General features: G+C 42.8%; 3 protein-coding genes across 9 annotated transcripts; 2 read left to right on the top strand and 1 right to left on the bottom strand.

The window, feature by feature from the left end:
- Nucleotides 1–656: 656 nt before the first annotated feature.
- LOC100834067 (receptor-like serine/threonine-protein kinase ALE2) lies at nt 657–4,766 on the top strand. 2 transcript variants are annotated; one of them, XM_014903410.2, is made up of 9 exons: nt 657–889; nt 1,658–1,774; nt 1,881–1,967; nt 2,102–2,257; nt 2,357–2,473; nt 2,570–2,821; nt 3,032–3,415; nt 3,563–3,803; nt 3,897–4,766. In XM_014903410.2, exons 1-9 carry the CDS (start codon nt 832–834, stop codon nt 4,597–4,599), a joined length of 2,115 nt encoding a protein of 704 aa, XP_014758896.1. In that variant the 5' UTR covers nt 657–831; the 3' UTR covers nt 4,600–4,766. The 2 variants fall into 2 exon arrangements, with proteins under 2 accessions (XP_014758896.1, XP_003580111.1); XM_003580063.4 differs by having other exon boundaries at nt 2,102–2,473.
- A 489-nt stretch (nt 4,767–5,255) lies between these two features.
- On the top strand, nt 5,256–15,834 carry LOC100834372. Of its 5 annotated transcripts, none has more exons than XM_024455574.1 (20): nt 5,256–5,735; nt 5,840–5,898; nt 6,074–6,155; nt 6,790–6,857; nt 7,076–7,145; nt 7,734–7,815; nt 8,766–8,830; nt 9,330–10,394; nt 10,481–10,543; nt 10,651–10,697; nt 10,839–10,884; nt 10,974–11,053; nt 11,292–11,408; nt 11,816–11,897; nt 11,987–12,112; nt 12,304–12,384; nt 12,667–12,792; nt 12,918–13,047; nt 13,635–13,732; nt 15,577–15,834. In XM_024455574.1, the coding sequence occupies exons 1-18, from the start codon at nt 5,412–5,414 to the stop codon at nt 12,972–12,974; spliced, it is 2,640 nt and encodes an 879-aa protein (XP_024311342.1). In that variant the 5' UTR covers nt 5,256–5,411; the 3' UTR covers nt 12,975–13,047; nt 13,635–13,732; nt 15,577–15,834. The 5 variants fall into 5 exon arrangements, with proteins under 5 accessions (XP_024311342.1, XP_024311340.1, XP_024311343.1 ...); XM_024455572.1 differs by lacking the exon at nt 15,577–15,834 and adding an exon at nt 14,154–14,555; XM_024455575.1 differs by lacking the exon at nt 15,577–15,834 and adding an exon at nt 14,164–14,555.
- Nucleotides 14,962–17,263, bottom strand: LOC100834673 (coiled-coil domain-containing protein 115). Of its 2 annotated transcripts, none has more exons than XM_014895492.2 (6): nt 16,833–17,263; nt 16,325–16,457; nt 16,032–16,154; nt 15,871–15,935; nt 15,341–15,428; nt 14,962–15,261 (listed from the first exon to the last, which is right to left on the bottom strand). In XM_014895492.2, the coding sequence occupies exons 1-6, from the start codon at nt 17,007–17,009 to the stop codon at nt 15,188–15,190; spliced, it is 660 nt and encodes a 219-aa protein (XP_014750978.1). In that variant the 5' UTR covers nt 17,010–17,263; the 3' UTR covers nt 14,962–15,187. The 2 variants fall into 2 exon arrangements, with proteins under 2 accessions (XP_014750978.1, XP_003580113.1); XM_003580065.4 differs by having other exon boundaries at nt 14,966–15,261; nt 15,871–15,938; nt 16,833–17,261.
- Nucleotides 17,264–17,323: the final 60 nt, after the last annotated feature.

Raw genomic sequence — 17,323 nt, forward strand, 5'->3', positions numbered from 1 at the left:
GTTTCATGACATATAAATCACACTTTAATATAGAAATTTGTGGTCAAAACCTTGTCTTAATGAAAACTAATATGCCATTTTTTAAGGAACGGAGGGAGTAAATGCCTTTAATAAAAAAAAACGAGAATGAACAACCTTAGACAAAATAATAATCTTTTCAACAAATAGTTTCGTTCACCTTCTTACCAACACTCTAAAAACATATCTACAGTACTCATCTTCCAACAATAACTTTAGTTTTTTCTTAGCAGTAGTTCGTGTGTATTGCTAGTTTTTCTAGGGAGAAAACGTTTATTCTTTCCTCTCTTCTCATCAATACGCTGAAATGTCATCATTTTGGTAACGACTAACTCATCTTGAACCATATCATCAATACTAAATCATCAGGTTTCAACCCTTGATTTAAACTTGCTTGCAAACATATTAGACGTAAACACAAAAAACATTTAACTTAAACGTACTATAGTAAAAATTCTCAACAAAAAAACCTTACTTGTAAACATAGTTAGACAGTTAGACTTAAACTTGACAAACAGGACTACAGAGAGGAGCAAATAAACAGTAAAAAAACACAGACATTTGGAAAAGGTTCAAAGACCTCGATGTATCTCCCACCCGCCAATTAATGCTCCCTCGGGACCAGCGCATCACTTCAATGCAAAGAACCAAAAAGACCCGAGAAAAAAAAAGCTTGGACCAGAGGAGGAAACGGCAGAAGCAGAGCGGGAGGAAGAAGGCCGACTGGGATCCCTGTGGGCGGTGGCCCACCGCATGGCAGTGCCCTGAGCCTGCGCCACCCACCGGGCTCCGGTGGCCGGTGCCGGCACCGAGATGCGGCCGCGGGGAGCGGCCCTGCTTCTCCTCGCTTCCGCTGCGCTCTCGGTTTATGGTATGTTCTTGAGATTTTCTTTCCCCCCTCTGGCTCTTCTTTCCCAGGCGTTTCTCTCGAATCGGAGTTCCAATGCCGAGCAGAAATTTAGCCTGGTTCGCTGGCCTGCAATGGGATCGCCCGGAAAAGGCGGCTGGCATGGCGTGCGTGGCAAGTCCCCCATGGTTATGCGTGGAAAAGCGGCTTGCCTTTGCTTCGTGGAGCTGCTGCTCTTGTGATTTGCCTGAGCGCATCTGAATCCAGTAGGTCTGGACTCTGGACACCGTGGAGATGGCCGTCTCTACTTTATCTTCGCTTTTTTCGTGAATTACATCATAAATCAGGCTCAGCATCTCAAAGTTGGAATTTCTTTATGCAAATCTGTGGTTTGGATTTGCTGCATTGGTGCTGTTAGGCCACCATTGAACTCGAAAGTCTTAGGTTTTGGTGCAATGTCTGGCGAGGGTTTTGGCCACCTTTTGGATCCTCGTCTTCTTGCATAGAGCTGTCATTGCACTCCGCGTTTACTCGCTCAACTGTATACACAGTGCAAAACTCCAACCGAGGGAAAAAATGGCGTGGGGATGCATTGCAATTTAGATCCATTAAACAGTAGCCGTTTTAGTAGTGACATTAAGTTTTTCTTTGACGGCGGAAGGCAGGCGCTCTGCCGATTCATTTAGATAGGAAAAAATAAAAGAAGTACAGAATTGAAGTTTTATTTTAATGTTGATGTTTGTATGCACTGCATGGCAGCATGGGATTACTTTCTCTGAATATCATGTGCAGTGCCACTGGGATCAGCAAGCTCAACAACCATTGCGGCATTCTTATTTGGGTTCTTGAGTAGACCGGATCGACATTCAGTTCCTTCCCCAGCCCCAGCACCTTCTCCTGGACCTGAAGGTAAGAAAGAAATACAGGCGTTCATCATATAATTGATCTATATTTCAGTTGTGCTCTTTATTATTTGGAGTTCATCATATAATTGATCTATATTTCCAATTCCCAGGTCCCTTTTACCACCCAGTGCATAGGCATCACAGAAAAAGACCTCATGTTGCCACACCATCTTCGTCGCCATCGTTTGAAAGACAAGGTTTTACTTTTCTCCTCGGGCCAATAGAGACTGCAAATTAATCTTATTGTTAGTACTAAATAACATAACACTAATAGGCCGCCGTCGAAAATAGAAAAACACTAACAGACCTGCCTATCACTAAATTTTAACAGATTGCAGTGGAGTAACTTGTTCGAGTCCGCTAACTTCTACTCCAATTGGTTCCCCTTGTGGTTGTGTATATCCTATGCAAATTCAGCTTGACCTTGGAGTAGCACCATACCAGTTATTCCCAAGAATTGATGAGCTAGAAATTGAGATTGCAGAAGGTACATTCCTGAAACAGAGTCAAGTTCGGATAATGGGTGCTGGGAGCAGTATTCAAGGTCCTGAAAAGACTACAGTAACCATTGATTTGGTGCCACTAGGTCAGAAGTTTGACAGGGTTTCAGCTTTACTGACTAGCAACAGATTTTTGCAAAAGAAGGTTCTGATCAAGTCGTCTATTTTTGGTGATTATGATGTAATATATGTCCATTATCCTGGTGAGTGACATAATTGTGTTGAGACATCCACGTCACTAGCATAAAAGCCCATTGGTCATGTATTGCTTGCTTTATTTAATCACAAAAACATTGCAGGCCTACCTTCTTCGGTACCTAATGTTCCAGGATCCTTGGGTCCAGTAAGCAGCAATGAGAACCCCTTGGGCGCAAATGTACACAATAAAAGCCATCAGAAGATTAACTCTAAAATTGTTGCCATAATTGCTCTGTCAGCTGTTGTGCTTGTTTTGACTTGTTTTGGCATCGGCATCATATGCAAATATAAAGGATGTGAAAAGGCTCATGGTACTGGTCATGCTTCGAATTCATCATTCACCAGAAAAACAGGTAATTTTGCGTAGCAGCTCTTGTATAGCTTTTACATTATAGCCATTTGCATTTTAATCAGTTAAGCTGCAGATTAAAAGTTAGTCCTGGACTGTATAAATTCTGACTTGCTACAATTTTCTAGCAGCTACGCACCAGGAACCATAAAGCCTCATTTTCAGATGGTCTAAATCCCCTGATATTTGTAACAACACCTTGTTACTGTTTCAGGTATGAGGTCATCATTCTCCAGTTCAGCCAGCTCGACAGCATCTTTTTCTTCAACAATACCAACCTGCCCATCCACTGTCAAGACATTTTCGATTTCTGAGCTTGAGAAGGCAACGGGAAAATTTAGCTTCAACAAAATAATAGGCGAAGGAGGGTATGGGCGTGTTTATCGTGGCATAATCGAAGATGGAACTGAGGTTGCTGTCAAATTGCTTACAGGGAAACACCAGAACAGAGATCGTGAGTTCATTGCAGAAGTCGAGATGCTAAGTCGTTTGCATCATCGCAATCTTGTCAAGTTGATCGGTATATGCGTTGAGCGGAGCATGAGATGCTTGGTATTTGAGCTTGTTCCAAACGGAAGCGTTGAGTCTCATCTGCATGGTATGTGAACCTATGTTATTTTGCATGGCATCTTCGCAGTACTTCAATAAAGTGTTTAAGAAACTGTACCTCCAAGAGTAGAATTACACTAAGGATCAAACAATTTCTTAACTGTGATAGTTACTTACTTCTGTTTCTGTATTTCAGGTTCGCATAAAATATACGGTCCACTTGATTTCGACACTAGAATGAAAATAGCCCTGGGTGCAGCAAGGGGTCTGGCCTACCTGCATGAGGATGCCAATCCCCATGTTATCCACCGTGATTTCAAGGCTAGCAATGTTCTGCTCGAGAACGATTTCACCCCCAAGGTTGCAGATTTCGGGCTTGCCAAGGAAGCATCAGAAGGACTCGAGCATATTTCTACTCAGGTCATGGGAACATTCGGGTAAGAAAAGATTGTGTAATCTTATTCTCCTCCTGGCTACTGAGTACAACCGCACTGATTGAAATTTCTATTGCACTCTTTGATTTATTGCAGTTACGTTGCCCCGGAGTACGCAATGACCGGTCATCTCCTGGTGAAGAGCGACGTGTACAGCTACGGCGTGGTGCTCTTGGAGCTCCTGTCAGGCCGGAAGCCCGTGGACATGTCCCAGCCGCCGGGGTCCGAGAACCTTGTCACCTGGGCGCGCCCGCTCCTCACCACTCGGGAAGGCCTGCAGCAGCTGGTGGACCCATCGCTGCCGGCACCGGCGAGCTGCGACTTCGATAAGCTGGCCAAGGCGGCGGCCATTGCGTCCATGTGCGTGCACGTGGAGGCGTCGCACCGGCCGTTCATGGGCGAGGTCGTGCAGGCGCTGAAGCTGATCACCAGCGGGAACGGCGAGACTTGCAGCGGCTCCTTCGGCGGCGGCGCCACGGAGGACGAGGAGTCCCCCTGGAACGACGGCAGGAGCTGCTCGTGGAACGACGGTGACGCGCCGCCGCGCATCCCCGGGGCGCCCCGCCCGATGGCAGCGGGCTACAGCTCGGACCCCGCCGATGACGCGTCGGCGCGGCGGCCGCGGTCGACGCCGAGCGCGGTGCTGGACAAGATCGAGTCCCTGGCGATGTACGACTGGTCGGGGCCGCTGAGGAGCAGGACCAGGAACTTCTACCGGTTGAGGGGAAGCATGAGCGAGCACGGCCATGGCCACCACCCTTCCGACGACTGCAGCATGGAGGGCGGCTACTGGATGTAGCCGCAGCTGATCTAGGAGAGTTTCCATTCTCTGTAACTGTAATTGTATAGCCTCCTGGCCCGCTGCTGCTCTTTGATGAGATTTTGATGCGAAAGAACTCCTGGTTCTAGATCGTTTAATGTAGCGGATGCATGCGCGTTTTGGCCCATAGCTTTTCTTTGGTTGTGCGATGGAAGTTTCGTTCATATCTTACCGTATCAATTTTCCAATTCGGAAATGTCCGGGAGAACCGTGGAGCAGTGGCCGACTGGCCGTTCGATCCGGGCGAAAGTCTCCAGGAGGAGGCGGCAGGAGGACGAAGGAGAGGAGAAAAGAAGAAGCGGGTAAAGAGAGAGCGGACCAAGGTTGACCGGGGTGAACGACCATGACGGAGGCAGGGGAAATATATAGAGTGGACCAGAGCATAAAAAACTGTTCAGAGAGGGAAAAAACACGAAAATACCGTTACTCCGTCTCATAAGTGACTCAAATTCATTAAATATGAATATAATTTTTGTCCAAAAAATATATGATACATATAATAAAAAATCACTCGATATAGCAAGGAGAAAGGAAGGAACTAGGCTGCACCACAGCGTTCGCGAGACTTATTTTCTTGCCGACTTCGCGAGGACGACAGATGAAGCTGGCGAACGCTGTGGTGCAGCCAAACGTGGTGCGCTTTTCACCCCAGCTCTTTATCACCACTCGAACTAGCGCGCGCACACCGGAAGCGCCTTCTCGCTTCTTCTGTGCTCTCCCTTTTCAAGTTGAAAGCCCGACCAGAAGACAGAAGTCGCGGGAGGGCGTAACAACAGATTGGAGAGGTTCCAATGGCTTCCACTGCCCCCACAAGCGTGTGCCCCATCGCGCCGCGGCTCGCGGTGGCTACATCCGGCTCCGGGCGGTCGTTGTTGTCGTCGGCGAGCTATCGCGCCGTCAGGTGCTGGAGCGCGAGGAGGGGGAGATGGCGGAGGTGGGCGGGGTTGAGGGCGAGGTGCGCGGCGGGCGGCCAGTCCGCCGTGAAGCCCGGGTCGGAGAGCGCCGAGGAGGGGGCGGCGTCGGTCGGGGAGGAGGACCGCCCGCGCCCACAGTTCGACCTCAACCTCGCCGTCGTGCTAGCCGGCTTCGCCTTCGAGGCCTACAGCAGCCCACCAGTGAGCCCTTTGTTACTTACTCCTCGTCATCCTTGAACTGTACTAATCATGAAGTACTTGCAAATGGCAGTTAATGAATACAATCTGTTCTTCTTATTTGGCAGGTAGATGCGGGCTGGCGCGAGACCGATGCAGCTGAATGTCAGACAGTGTTCCTATCCAAGTAAGTTGTGGGCGTATCGGTCCTTTCCCTAGAATTCGAATCACGTTTGTGAATTGTGGTACAAGTATTTGTGAGCGCTGTGGTTCTGAACAACGCAGACAATAAAATTCTGAAGTTTTTTTTTTTAATTTTTGTTGTTGTTTTAAATGTCGTGAATGGTTACTGGCTATTGCAGTGTATTTCTCCATGAAGTGTATGATGGACAACTGGTTGTGAGGCTGAAGAAAGGCACGAGTCTTCCTGCAATGGATCCGTGGGTATGGTGATTCATATACTAATGTGTACTTGACGCCCTAAGCTGCATCCATTTTCCATTATCTGTCTTCTAGACGCTTCAATTTTGTTGTTGTGGATAATATGGAACAATTGATTTTTTTTCCGAAAAGGATATGGAACAATTGATGGATCAGAGCCATATCTTATCTTACAAATGGAGTAGTGGAATTGATCATTCAGTACATAAAAGGATGCCATTATTAAGTATTTCTCGTTGACCTTGGACAAGTACATAAGCCTTTTGCAGGCCACATGTGCATCAAATAATGCTTTGCTTGAACCCATCAGAAAATTTGTTCCTTCGCCTGATACCCAGGTTTATATAGTTATGGGACACTTTGCAGATATTATTATCAGTTTTAATGCAGTCTCCGAGAATTTGAGAGCTACCGCATTTCTTCAATGCAGTAGTAGTTGGCATATCTTTAAGTATTACTCCCTCCGATCCATATTAGTTGTCAAAATATTACATGCATCTAGACGCTTTTTAGACATAAATACATCCATATTTGGGCAAATTTGAGACAATTAATATGGATCGGAGGGAGTATTACTTAAAGCCATCCCATTCCACTTCATTAGCACCTCCCTTCTTCTAATCCCCTTCCATTGCAGGGTACAAGTGATCCTTATGTAGTTCTACAACTAAATGGTCAAACTACAAAGAGCAATATTAAATGGGCGTGAGTAATTTTTTCCCTTTTCTGTACATGCTGGGGGCCCTGGGGGTGCTACTCTGAATAAGAATTTCCTCTTTATATTAAAATAGTGCATGCAGTACATATCACTGACTTCAGGGTCATGGCTAATGGGTTGATTTCTTGACAATAATATTCAATACGCTTGCTAATTATTTTCCACAATTACTGCAGATTTTGATTTGAGTAATTGATCAATGTAGGACGAAGGAGCCAACATGGAACGAGGATTTCACATTTAACATTAGGAAATCTCAAGAAAATCTACTACAGGTATGAAGTACTGTGAGTCCACTGTAATAATGGACTCACTCCAAGTCGTGATCATTAGGCAGGTCTTCATTGTTCTTAGAGTTATGCATCTTGGAAGTGAGCAAGTGGCTCTGTGCCAATGGCCAATCAGAATCTTGTTCTTTAGGAGTGAACCAGTGAGGTTGCTTTGTAAGTAAACCATGGCTGAAGTTTGATACATCAATCTCCAATGAAGCTTAAGTTCAGTCTGGAATATAAACACTAATGATCTTAACTTCTTTTCATGGGTGGGTGGGGGTAGGAGATTTAAGAATTTTGAGGCTCTCAATTTTTTGAGCTCCTATTATTTTAACTCACAACCAGAATCTTCAGCACCGGGTGACCGGAAAACATGGAGCGAATTATTTTTATTTAATCATAAATAAGTACATAAGCAAACTACACATTTCATTACTTCAGAAAACTATACATTTCATTTAGCAAGTGATATAATCATAGAATCCAGTTTACATATCCTTCAATTTTTTCAGTCATCTGCTTTGTTATATCCTGGCATCAGCACAAATAATTATTGTGCCTTTTGGCATCTGGTTCCATTCTTCTCAATAGGTCGAGGCTTGGGATGCAAACCTTGTCACCCCACACAAACGAATGGGAAATGCTGGACTGTACCTTGAAACACTTTGCGACGGTAACTCTACATTTTACCCAAAAATGACAATGTCTGTTGCTTGGTGCTTCTTTTTGTGATAACAAGGGTTTCAGTACATGGATGCTGGTTTACTCCTTGTTCTCAGTGGAACTTGCCCACAAAGTTACACAGGCCCCACCCCTGGGCAAAATCCATAGCAACAGTGGTGGTGCCAGGACTCTAATCCGGTGATGTCAAATACATGATTATCTATCAACTTTATCTAGTTTTCTGTTTTCTACATGAATTTGTGTTTGATGATTTTGCTAAAAGGCTGTATGGTCAGTTGATCACACAGCTTGAACGTGGCTTTGCCACTGCATAGCAAAACAGGCTCGAATTGGCCAAACCATAGAAGCTAACTGATTTACGTCTATGAAGGGGAGCTCTGGTAAATGGCTAGTGAGACAAGGTTCCACTCAGACACCTTGCTTTGAGTTTCCCCATCTTCTATCTTAGGATGTGTGTGTGTGTGTGTGTCTCCAGTCTCCACCCTCAGTCTCATCTTTTTAAATTATGATCTATGAAGGAATTCAAGATATATGCAGTTTCATCTATTATTTATTTTAAATCAAAGACAAAAATGATTTAGAGTAAGCCTGACTCATTAAAAAAGATAAGACCAAATCAACAATTCCACTAATTTGAGAACGTCCAACATGCAATCTACCTCCTGTACTGAAATTTCTTATGTCAGATACAGTTACTGTTGTATTATTTTGTATTTGGATAAAATATAACTCCATAGTTACATGTTGCTTAATTGCATGTAATCTTGCTGATCTGTAGCACTGTATCTGTATGCACCTTCTCGAAAAAATCATACACCTGAACTATTTTATCAGTTATGGCTGCTTGACCAAATAAAATTATGACCGTAGGGTGATAACCTTCTGGTGTGCTGGTTTGTTACTCTTGGGACAACCTTGTAATACCCTTGCTCTTTTTAGGAGATAAGCATGATGCTACTGTTGAACTAGAAGGCCTTGGTGGTGGTGGAACTATTGATTTAGAGGTAAGAGTAAGATCATTAATTCATTACCAAAATAAATAAATTTGTGGTCACTTCAATACTCCCTACTCCCTAGTTAAGGTGCATGCCATACTGAACTGATCCTTGCCTTCTGGAGGGATATGAAGTACATTTATACTAGCAAAACCCTCTCTTACCTTTCCTTTTCATCATTTTATCTACAAGTTCTTATAAAGGCAACAGCAGCAGAACAATGTGTACAGTTAGCTAGCTAACATTTTTCCGCACTAGACAAGTAAATCCTTACTGCTAGTTGTAGGCAAAATGGTCATGTTAGGCACATACAACACCATGGAGTACATAACTAACAGATTGCTACATTTATGAGGAACCCATATCTATTTATGCTGCTGTTCTCCTAGCACAAACATCTATGATGGTATATTGATGGCCTACTAATATGCTCTGTATGTTTAGTCCTTCCAAGATGTCTGTAGACTTCATTTTGGGTTTATCTAAATTCTAATTAGTAATTCATCAGGTTAGATACAAGAGTTATGATGACATTGAACGTGAAAAACAATGGTGGAGGATGCCCTTTGTGTCTGACTTTCTTGCAAAGAGCAGCCTAGGATCTGCTCTCAGAACAGTCCTTGGATCTGAAACTGTAAATGCAAGTCAGTTTGTGCGCTCTGCATTTGGCCAACTAAGTTCTTTCACTTACACGAACCTTCCAAAGCCATTGTCTTCCGATATTAAAGTTGAGGTTTCTGAAAGGCCTGAAGAAACCCTGGATAAGTCTGATGGATCAAATGAACTTCAACAGCAGAAGATTGATTCAAAAGCTTCTGGAGACAACTCAGATTCTCAGAGTGAAGTTGAATATACTGCCTCAATTGTTAACAGCGAAGCAAACACTTTGCCCGATATGAGTGAACCTGATGAATACTCCTGGAGTGCTTTCACCAACACACTCAACCAAAATGTTCTCCAAAACTTCGGAATTTCTCTTCCTGAGGCTAAGCAATTGGATGGATTTGACCTATTAACTTCACTTGGTTCAAAATCACGTGAAATTGCTGAACAGGTATATCTAGAATCGGGACTGGCAACAACAGATACATCAACCAGTGATGACAGTGAAACAACTGCTGAACATGCAACCTGTTTTGGAGACGAAGATAGTACAATGCCAACGAAAGAGGTGGTGCAGGCTTCCTTTCCTGACATTAACGAAGTATCTCGGGATGTATTGTCTCAAACAGAGAATATATTAGGAGCTTTGGTGATCCTCTCTAAGAACTTCTCGCCACAAGAAAAAGGGTCAGTAATCACAGATGAAGCAAACAGGAAAGATGATTCGATCAGAGAAGATCAAGGTGCTGCGAATTCCATTGATAATGATGGATGCAACAATGGTGCTGTTGCATCCACCGAAAAGTCTACTGATGCACAGAACACAGATGACACAAGGCAATTGTTTGCAAGTGCGGAGACTGCGGTTGAGGCATGGGCCATGCTTGCCACTTCAATGGGGCGAAGCAGTTTTATACAATCAGACTTCGAGAAGATATGCTTTCTTGACAATGTTTCAACAGACACACAAGTGAGTTGATATTGTGATATCAGTGAGTTCTGTTGTCACCTTTCATTTGTCTTGTGTTGTGTTACCTATCCTAACAATTTCTGCAGGTTGCCATTTGGCGTGATTCTTCACGAAGAAGGCTAGTTGTCGCCTTTCGAGGAACTGAGCAAGTATGCAATAACAAAAAGGGCCCACTCGTGTTCTCTCAATAGAAAACTCGCCAATTAATTTGCCATGTTTCCATCTAGTTTACTTTGCTTTCTGCATGTACTTTCAGACAAGGTGGAAGGATTTGATAACCGACTTAATGCTTGTGCCTGCTGGGTAAGACTCAACACACCACATTTTTTACTCCTTTCCATATGTTTGTTAGGTTTCCATTTTTAAGAGTTGCTAGTATTACAATGTATTTACTTTCTATGTGTACTTAATAGTTAACACAACATATTTTGAAGTTGATTGCAGACTAAACCCTGAGAGGTTGGGTGGCGACTTCAAAGAAGAAGTTCAAGTTAGTTCTGTATTCTCTTCATTCATCTGTTTATCCATAGTCTATTTCCTGTCACTTTGTGCTTATTGACTTGTCATATCATATTTTAGGTTCACAGTGGATTCTTAAGTGCATATGATTCTGTTAGGAATAGGATCATGGTTCTCACCAAATATGCCATTGGATATACGTGAGTATTTTGCAACAAAGAAGTGTCTCTTCTCTTCTACTGTGGACTAATATAATGTAGAAGTTCGTCCAATATGGACCAGAATTGTTGGCTGTGATCACAGACAAGAAACTATTGTGAAAAACAACTGTCCGGATTGGAAACTTGAATGCTTATACTTTCGCTGTATATATCAATCTCTTTTCTCAACTGGTTCTCTCAAACTCTATCCATGGATCATCTCATTTTTCCACTGTAGGGATGAAGAAGGCGCGGAAACAACACCTAAGTGGCATATCTATGTAACTGGACATAGTTTAGGCGGAGCACTAGCAACCCTTCTCGCTATTGAACTTTCATCAAGTCAAATGGCGAAGTAAGCCCGACTTGATCTTGATCCATAACCTTCTTGTTCCATCTAAACCATATGGTACCATTTAGTAAAGGTTAATGTGGAAAGAAATGTCAGACATTAACGCATCACTCTTAGAGTCTTAGTTAAGCAAACAAGATACTCAAAGGTGCTCAAGCAAGCCAACTTTTAACTGTGCTGCCCTAAATGAGAGCTACACGTTTTGCTTAATAGAAGTGAAGTGCAGAATGAATTTTTGGCTTCCAATCCAAGTTATATATGGTTGTGTTAGAAAGGTGTTGGCATAGCAGACTATATATTTATATGTACGTAACATACCATTACCTTCTCCTGCAGTTAGCAGATTTCCTATTTCCTTGCACCTTTTTTCTACAGTTGTAAGCTCACGTTTTTCATCTTACCTTGTATAGGAATGGTATTATATTTGTGACGATGTACAACTTTGGCTCTCCTAGAGTTGGGAATAGAAGGTTTGCTGAAGTCTACAATGCGGTAATTATAAGACCATTTAAAAGATACTCAGAAGCATTACTCAAAGTCAGTTTTTTGAAGCAAGTTCTGTTTCGGACTGATATATGCAGAAAGTAAAAGATAGCTGGAGAATTGTCAATCACCGAGATATCATTCCAACAGTACCACGTCTTATGGGCTATTGCCATGTGGAAGAACCGGTTTATCTTAAATGTGGAGATCTAAAAGATGCACTGGTAAATTATTACCCCCTCCGTTCCTAAATACTTGTCGTGGTTTTAGTGCAAAACCACGACAAGTATTTAGGAACAGAGGGAGTATTTTCTAACTTTTTTACCCTATTTCAATGTTGTCAACATTCCCTTTTATCATTCAGATCTTCAAGTTCTGACCTGAAACTTAGAACGGTATTTATATTCTGACATAGGTAAACAAGGAAATTTTGGATGATGAAGATCAGGGTGATGAGATAGGCGAGTACACCCCTGACGTGTTTGTTAGTGAATTTGTGAGTGTCTCTGGCTTCATACTAAAGCCCTAAAGCAAAATCACCCGCTGATTACGTACTAACAATTTATATTTTACCTTTATGGGGAATGCCACAAAGAGATGAGAATTCTTGTTTCTAGTAGTATAAGGATCCCATGTTACTTTAAGCAGGAAATATTTCCATCCATCGGTTTGTTCCAAAGACACATCTTTAGAAGAAAAAAAATCTAAAAAGAAACTAAACAAAGTTGATGCTGCTCAAATTGTATTTGACAAGTTGGGCATATTAAATTCTCTCCAGATGAGAGGAGAGACGCAGCTTGTGGAAAAACTACTCCAGACAGAAATCAACCTACTCCGCTCAATCAGGGATGGTTCAGCTCTTATGCAGCACATGGAAGACTTTTACTACGTCACTCTTCTGGAGGTTTCTTGCTTCGTCTAGTTTGCCTTCTGCTTAAGAACTATTTGTGATATTTTTAGTTCACAACTTATGTCAAAAGCTTCTCCAAGAAAACATAACTGAATGACGAAACAATTAATTTGATGCAGACTGTGAGATCAAGGTACCAAGTGGGTGAAATGCAGATTAAGAACAACACCAGTTGACCACGTGATCTTACTAAGATTGTGTGCTGGAACTTCCCAGACCTGATTCACTCTGGAAGGGGCAGGATGTGAGGTACCCTTTAAATCAAAGCATGCACATTTAAATGTCTTGTGTCTACAATGCTGATGTTATTTAAACATTTCAATGTATATTTTACGCTCTATTCCTGTCTTGAGATTAAGAGTTTACAATACCTGTTTGATATGTTATGATGGAGATACCTAGAACGAAGATCACCCATGTACTCATACAAATAACGCACATCCCTCATGTTGGTGTTGGGGTGTCACACGTTATCCATATATGAGATCTATCAAGAATAATACTGTACATGATTTCGAACCAGTGTCTTATGCACCATGGTAGACCTTCCTAGGTCCACACAGACGAACAAAATCTGAATATACATTATCTTGTGATGTATTCATTTTGATTATGCATCAATTAGCATGCATGCGTATATCTTAGTTTAGCAGGATCCCGTGGATGGCCTGTGCCCACTTGCAGGTCTATGAATCAGATTTTCTTGCAGCATTCCCCCAAACACTTCAATTGCACACTTTCTACCTAGTGACTGGCATTTTTCGACCTTTTTTTTTCTTCAGGACAAAGAGTATATGTACTGATTCTGGGGTCTGATCCTGTCTTTGAACTTGCAGGGCTGATGGTGTTCAACTTCCTTTGACAGATATGTATTAATGGAGCATTTAGAAATTAGAACCAGAGGAAATCTGATCTAGAAGACAATCTCCAATCGGTAAATCATAGTCTGCCAAACCTATGTTAAGATAATTCTAACCGGTAGATGAAACCAATTGAAGTTGTTTACCTTCCATTACAAGCTACAAGGTTCAGCAAGGCGCCATGAATGTCCAGGCAGACAAATTGCAAATAAAAATCATTTAATACTGCGCTCTTAGCCCCAAGCGCTTTGAATCGTAAGTATAGAAGATCAAGTATTCTTGGTTGAAGGGACCCCCTCGATGTATCTTCTAGACATATTTGTTAGCGACGAAAACTGTCAGAGAATGGTTCGCCAGTATCTTGACTAAAATATTTCTCTTGGATAAACATGTCTTTTTTTTTTCTCCGCAAACCATACCATAACCGTATGTATAGAAGTGCAAGGTACAGCGCCAAAGATGAAGAAGAACCCTGAAAAGCTAAACATCACACAGTCCATGGCAGGCTTCTTCGGTTCTGCTTCGTCTTCAAAGATGAGATCCAAGTGTTGAAGACGTACCTCCTAGATTCGCTGCCGACGCCATAAGATGAAGCAAGGACCTGCAGGCGTATCCGGCAGTGGCAATGGAGTTTAAGCGTATCCACATCAGCACGAAGCCTAGCAACAGCGCGCAGGCGTAGCGTTTCTAGTTTTATCCCTCAGCTCTTGCTCTGTTGTTTGTGTTATTTTGTTGCACAAATCGTAAGCTGGCAGCCCCAGCATACTTCCGTTACTTTCGCTCGGTTTAGGCTTTATTTAAAGCTGAGCACTCGGTGTCTTTTCCTTAAAAAAAGATAAAGCCGCCGCACCGGTGAAGAAGCTGAAAAAAACTTGTACGGGTGCGACAGTCTCATCATTCTTTGAGCACACATTTTTTTTCTTTTTCTTTTTTGCGCTGGAATAGGGTTTGAGCCACCTAAAAAAACTTGTGTATTTTTTTTAGATTTTTTTTCCGCAAGGCCTTCTCGTTAACTTCGACAAAAGCACTTTTGGCCAATACATGTGGACTATATCTTGGCGGCAGTTCTTGGGTCTCCGTATCATCTTTTCCGCAAACGTAAATATCAGCCCATCTTCTTTCCACTCCTAAGCTTTGTCTCTTGGTGTTTTCGCTTATCATCGATAAGGTCGACAAGCGGTTAGAGCAAGAACAATAACACAGCTCGCTACTGGCTATAAGTCCATGCCATGTCCAACCATAACTAATATAGCAAGAACAATAACCCCCCCCCCCCCCCCCCTCCCACCAAAATGTCCAACCATAACTAATACTGATATTTCATAATATTAACATAAAATTTGTGGAAGTGATCACCAAGTTTATCTTACAAAATGGATGTGAACTTGCAAAAAAAAACATGGTCTTTGTCCCTGGGGTTGTTCCAAGGGCAACGGGGCAAGCAAATTAATACGGTAAAATATACATTTCCACAACATCAAGATTTCAAATAGGGAACAACATCTCAAACTCAGGCAGCTACTGAAGCTTCATGGTTTTATCTGGGAGAAACTAGAGAGCATGGTTGATCTTGAATTTGCCAACTCTACAATTAGTTCAAGTGCTGCATGAAACTAAAATATTAGTAAAAAGTTAAAACACTATAAGATTAAAGCATGGTGTATTCTTGTTAGAAACAGAACCTGTTTCAAAGGAAACTTGGGTTGTTCGTAGTTTTGGAGACACCAATGCTCCGAAGACCGATAATGCTTTCGATCTTGCCATTTGAACCTAAGGTGTGAAGGGAAAGAAAATCAATATAATTCAAGCATCAAGGAATTACAAAATAACTAATCCACCATTCCTAATATGTATTGTCTTGTGATACAATCAGTTTATTGCCTTGATACTTAAATTTGAACTACCATTCTATCAACAGGTCTGGCATCCAGCATATCAGGGATAACCGGGTGAGCCTGTGAGGGTCGACCACACTAACCACTCACGCTGTCAAGCATATAAAACCTAGTTTCTCGACTTACATTTATTCATCATAAGTTCATAACTAGTGCTCTATTTTTGTTGCTTTTAAGCGGTTGTTCACTAGCAATCATGCTCTATTGCCGCAAATGTACTTTGATAGAACAGCACTACTCCAATTTATAAGAGTTCAATATGTTGCTTTTACCTGCCAATATTTGCAAAAGATAACATGCTTTTATATTGAACTTACCTGACTGCTGGTGTCAACACCAGTAGAAGACTTTGCAGTAGTTGCATCTGATTCATTGATACCATCTCCTTAATTAAAAAAAGGATCTGATGGTGAGCAAGGGAAACTAATACAAACACTACAATACTAAAAAAGAGAGTACAAAAAGCCTATGCTAATACCTGGGGCAGCAGCTAATCCTCGATACCTTAGTTTTGGTTTAGTACTATCTTGCATACCGATAACATCACCGGAGTTTGATTCTTGCAGACACCACTTGGACAGAGCAAAGTGTGGGTTTGACTCTGAAACATGGTTGAAGAACCACTGATGAGTTGCGCATGGAACTATCTTTGTAACCATTTTGAGAAGAGACTTAAATTAGACATCATGAGATAACAATAATGGTTGTCATGGCAGTTCCTGGTTGTTGATAAAGAATGATAACTCAAATAGTAATAAACAAGTGGTTTACCTGATGGCCGCAAGTCTGCAGGATAAACCACTTGCAGCTTAGTGGCTGCACATTGCTCTTTATGATCAAACAGTGTACTGGAAACACGTGATGCACCCATTGAGTGACGAGCACTTGCCAGATCAAGCCATCCCTAGAAAAGAAATCATTCATTCACACTTGTGAACTGCGACAGTACTATGAAGCAAACAGTTTCTCCAGTAAATCTTACGGAAGCTAAACAGTAATGAGGAGTCTCACTCACCCACAGTTGCTGGAAATTATCAAATTCAATGCAAGAAAACAAAAGCAGATCCGGATAAGTTTCAGGACACTATACAAAGGTTGGTACCAATACAGCGAGAATAAAATTATCAGAACAAAAGCGTCCTCATTGGGAGTCAAACTTCTTCACATATCGAGAGTAAACCACGGAGACAACAGAACCAAATTCCAGAGACTAAATGCCGATACCGGACTATGATGGGTTGATGAGTGGATAGGGACGGCAGAAACCAGGAATCCGCACCTGGCGAAGAGCGGAAGAGAGCGAGTCCATGAGGAGGAGGTAGCTATCCGCGGAGTCCATGAATCGCAGGATCTCGTCATCGTCTCCCCCAAGTACGTCGTCGGCCTTTTCAACTCGAGGTGTGGGTTGCAATCCCATCTGCCGCAGCTCCTCTGCCGCCACCGTCGCTGCGGCCATCAATCCGACCCTGCACGGCCGCTTGCCAAATTGGAGGGCACTGTGGAGGGGATCGTTGTCCAGTGCTGCTGCCCGCGTGGCGCGCCAGCCTGCCAAACACGTAGAGGGGCAAGGGCGGTACAGCCGTACAGGGTCCGACCCTGCTGCTCGCCGCTAGGTTTTTGGGCGGCGGAGGATATCCGGGGAGGAGGGGTTCGGAGAAAAGGCGTGGCTGGTTGCCGCTCGGTGTAGGGGGGTGAGAGCATGTCTCCAGCAGATACGGAAAGGGGAAATTTGGACACCCGTTATTTGTTGGCCTTTGCTCAAACACACTT

The sequence above is a fragment of the Brachypodium distachyon genome, chromosome 5 (genome assembly GCF_000005505.3).
Source record: "Brachypodium distachyon strain Bd21 chromosome 5, Brachypodium_distachyon_v3.0, whole genome shotgun sequence".
Classification (NCBI taxonomy): domain Eukaryota; kingdom Viridiplantae; phylum Streptophyta; class Magnoliopsida; order Poales; family Poaceae; genus Brachypodium; species Brachypodium distachyon.

Excerpts from the sequence above, each read along its gene's own strand:
- LOC100834673 (XM_003580065.4), bottom strand. The coding sequence starts at position 17,009 with ATGGCCGCAGCGACGGTGGCGGCAGAGGAGCTGCGGCAGATGGGATTG. Across the intron at positions 15,429-15,870 it reads GTGTTGACACCAGCAGTCAG|GTTCAAATGGCAAGATCGAA; the intron begins GTAAGTTCAATA and ends TTCACACCTTAG. Across the intron at positions 15,262-15,340 it reads CCAAGTTTCCTTTGAAACAG|CACTTGAACTAATTGTAGAG; the intron begins GTTCTGTTTCTA and ends AGTTTCATGCAG.
- LOC100834372 (XM_024455574.1), top strand. The coding sequence starts at position 5,412 with ATGGCTTCCACTGCCCCCACAAGCGTGTGCCCCATCGCGCCGCGGCTC. Across the intron at positions 5,736-5,839 it reads AGGCCTACAGCAGCCCACCA|GTAGATGCGGGCTGGCGCGA; the intron begins GTGAGCCCTTTG and ends CTTATTTGGCAG. Across the intron at positions 11,054-11,291 it reads AAATATGCCATTGGATATAC|GGATGAAGAAGGCGCGGAAA; the intron begins GTGAGTATTTTG and ends TTTCCACTGTAG.
- LOC100834067 (XM_003580063.4), top strand. The coding sequence starts at position 832 with ATGCGGCCGCGGGGAGCGGCCCTGCTTCTCCTCGCTTCCGCTGCGCTC. Across the intron at positions 1,775-1,880 it reads ACCTTCTCCTGGACCTGAAG|GTCCCTTTTACCACCCAGTG; the intron begins GTAAGAAAGAAA and ends TCCAATTCCCAG. Across the intron at positions 3,416-3,562 it reads CGTTGAGTCTCATCTGCATG|GTTCGCATAAAATATACGGT; the intron begins GTATGTGAACCT and ends TCTGTATTTCAG.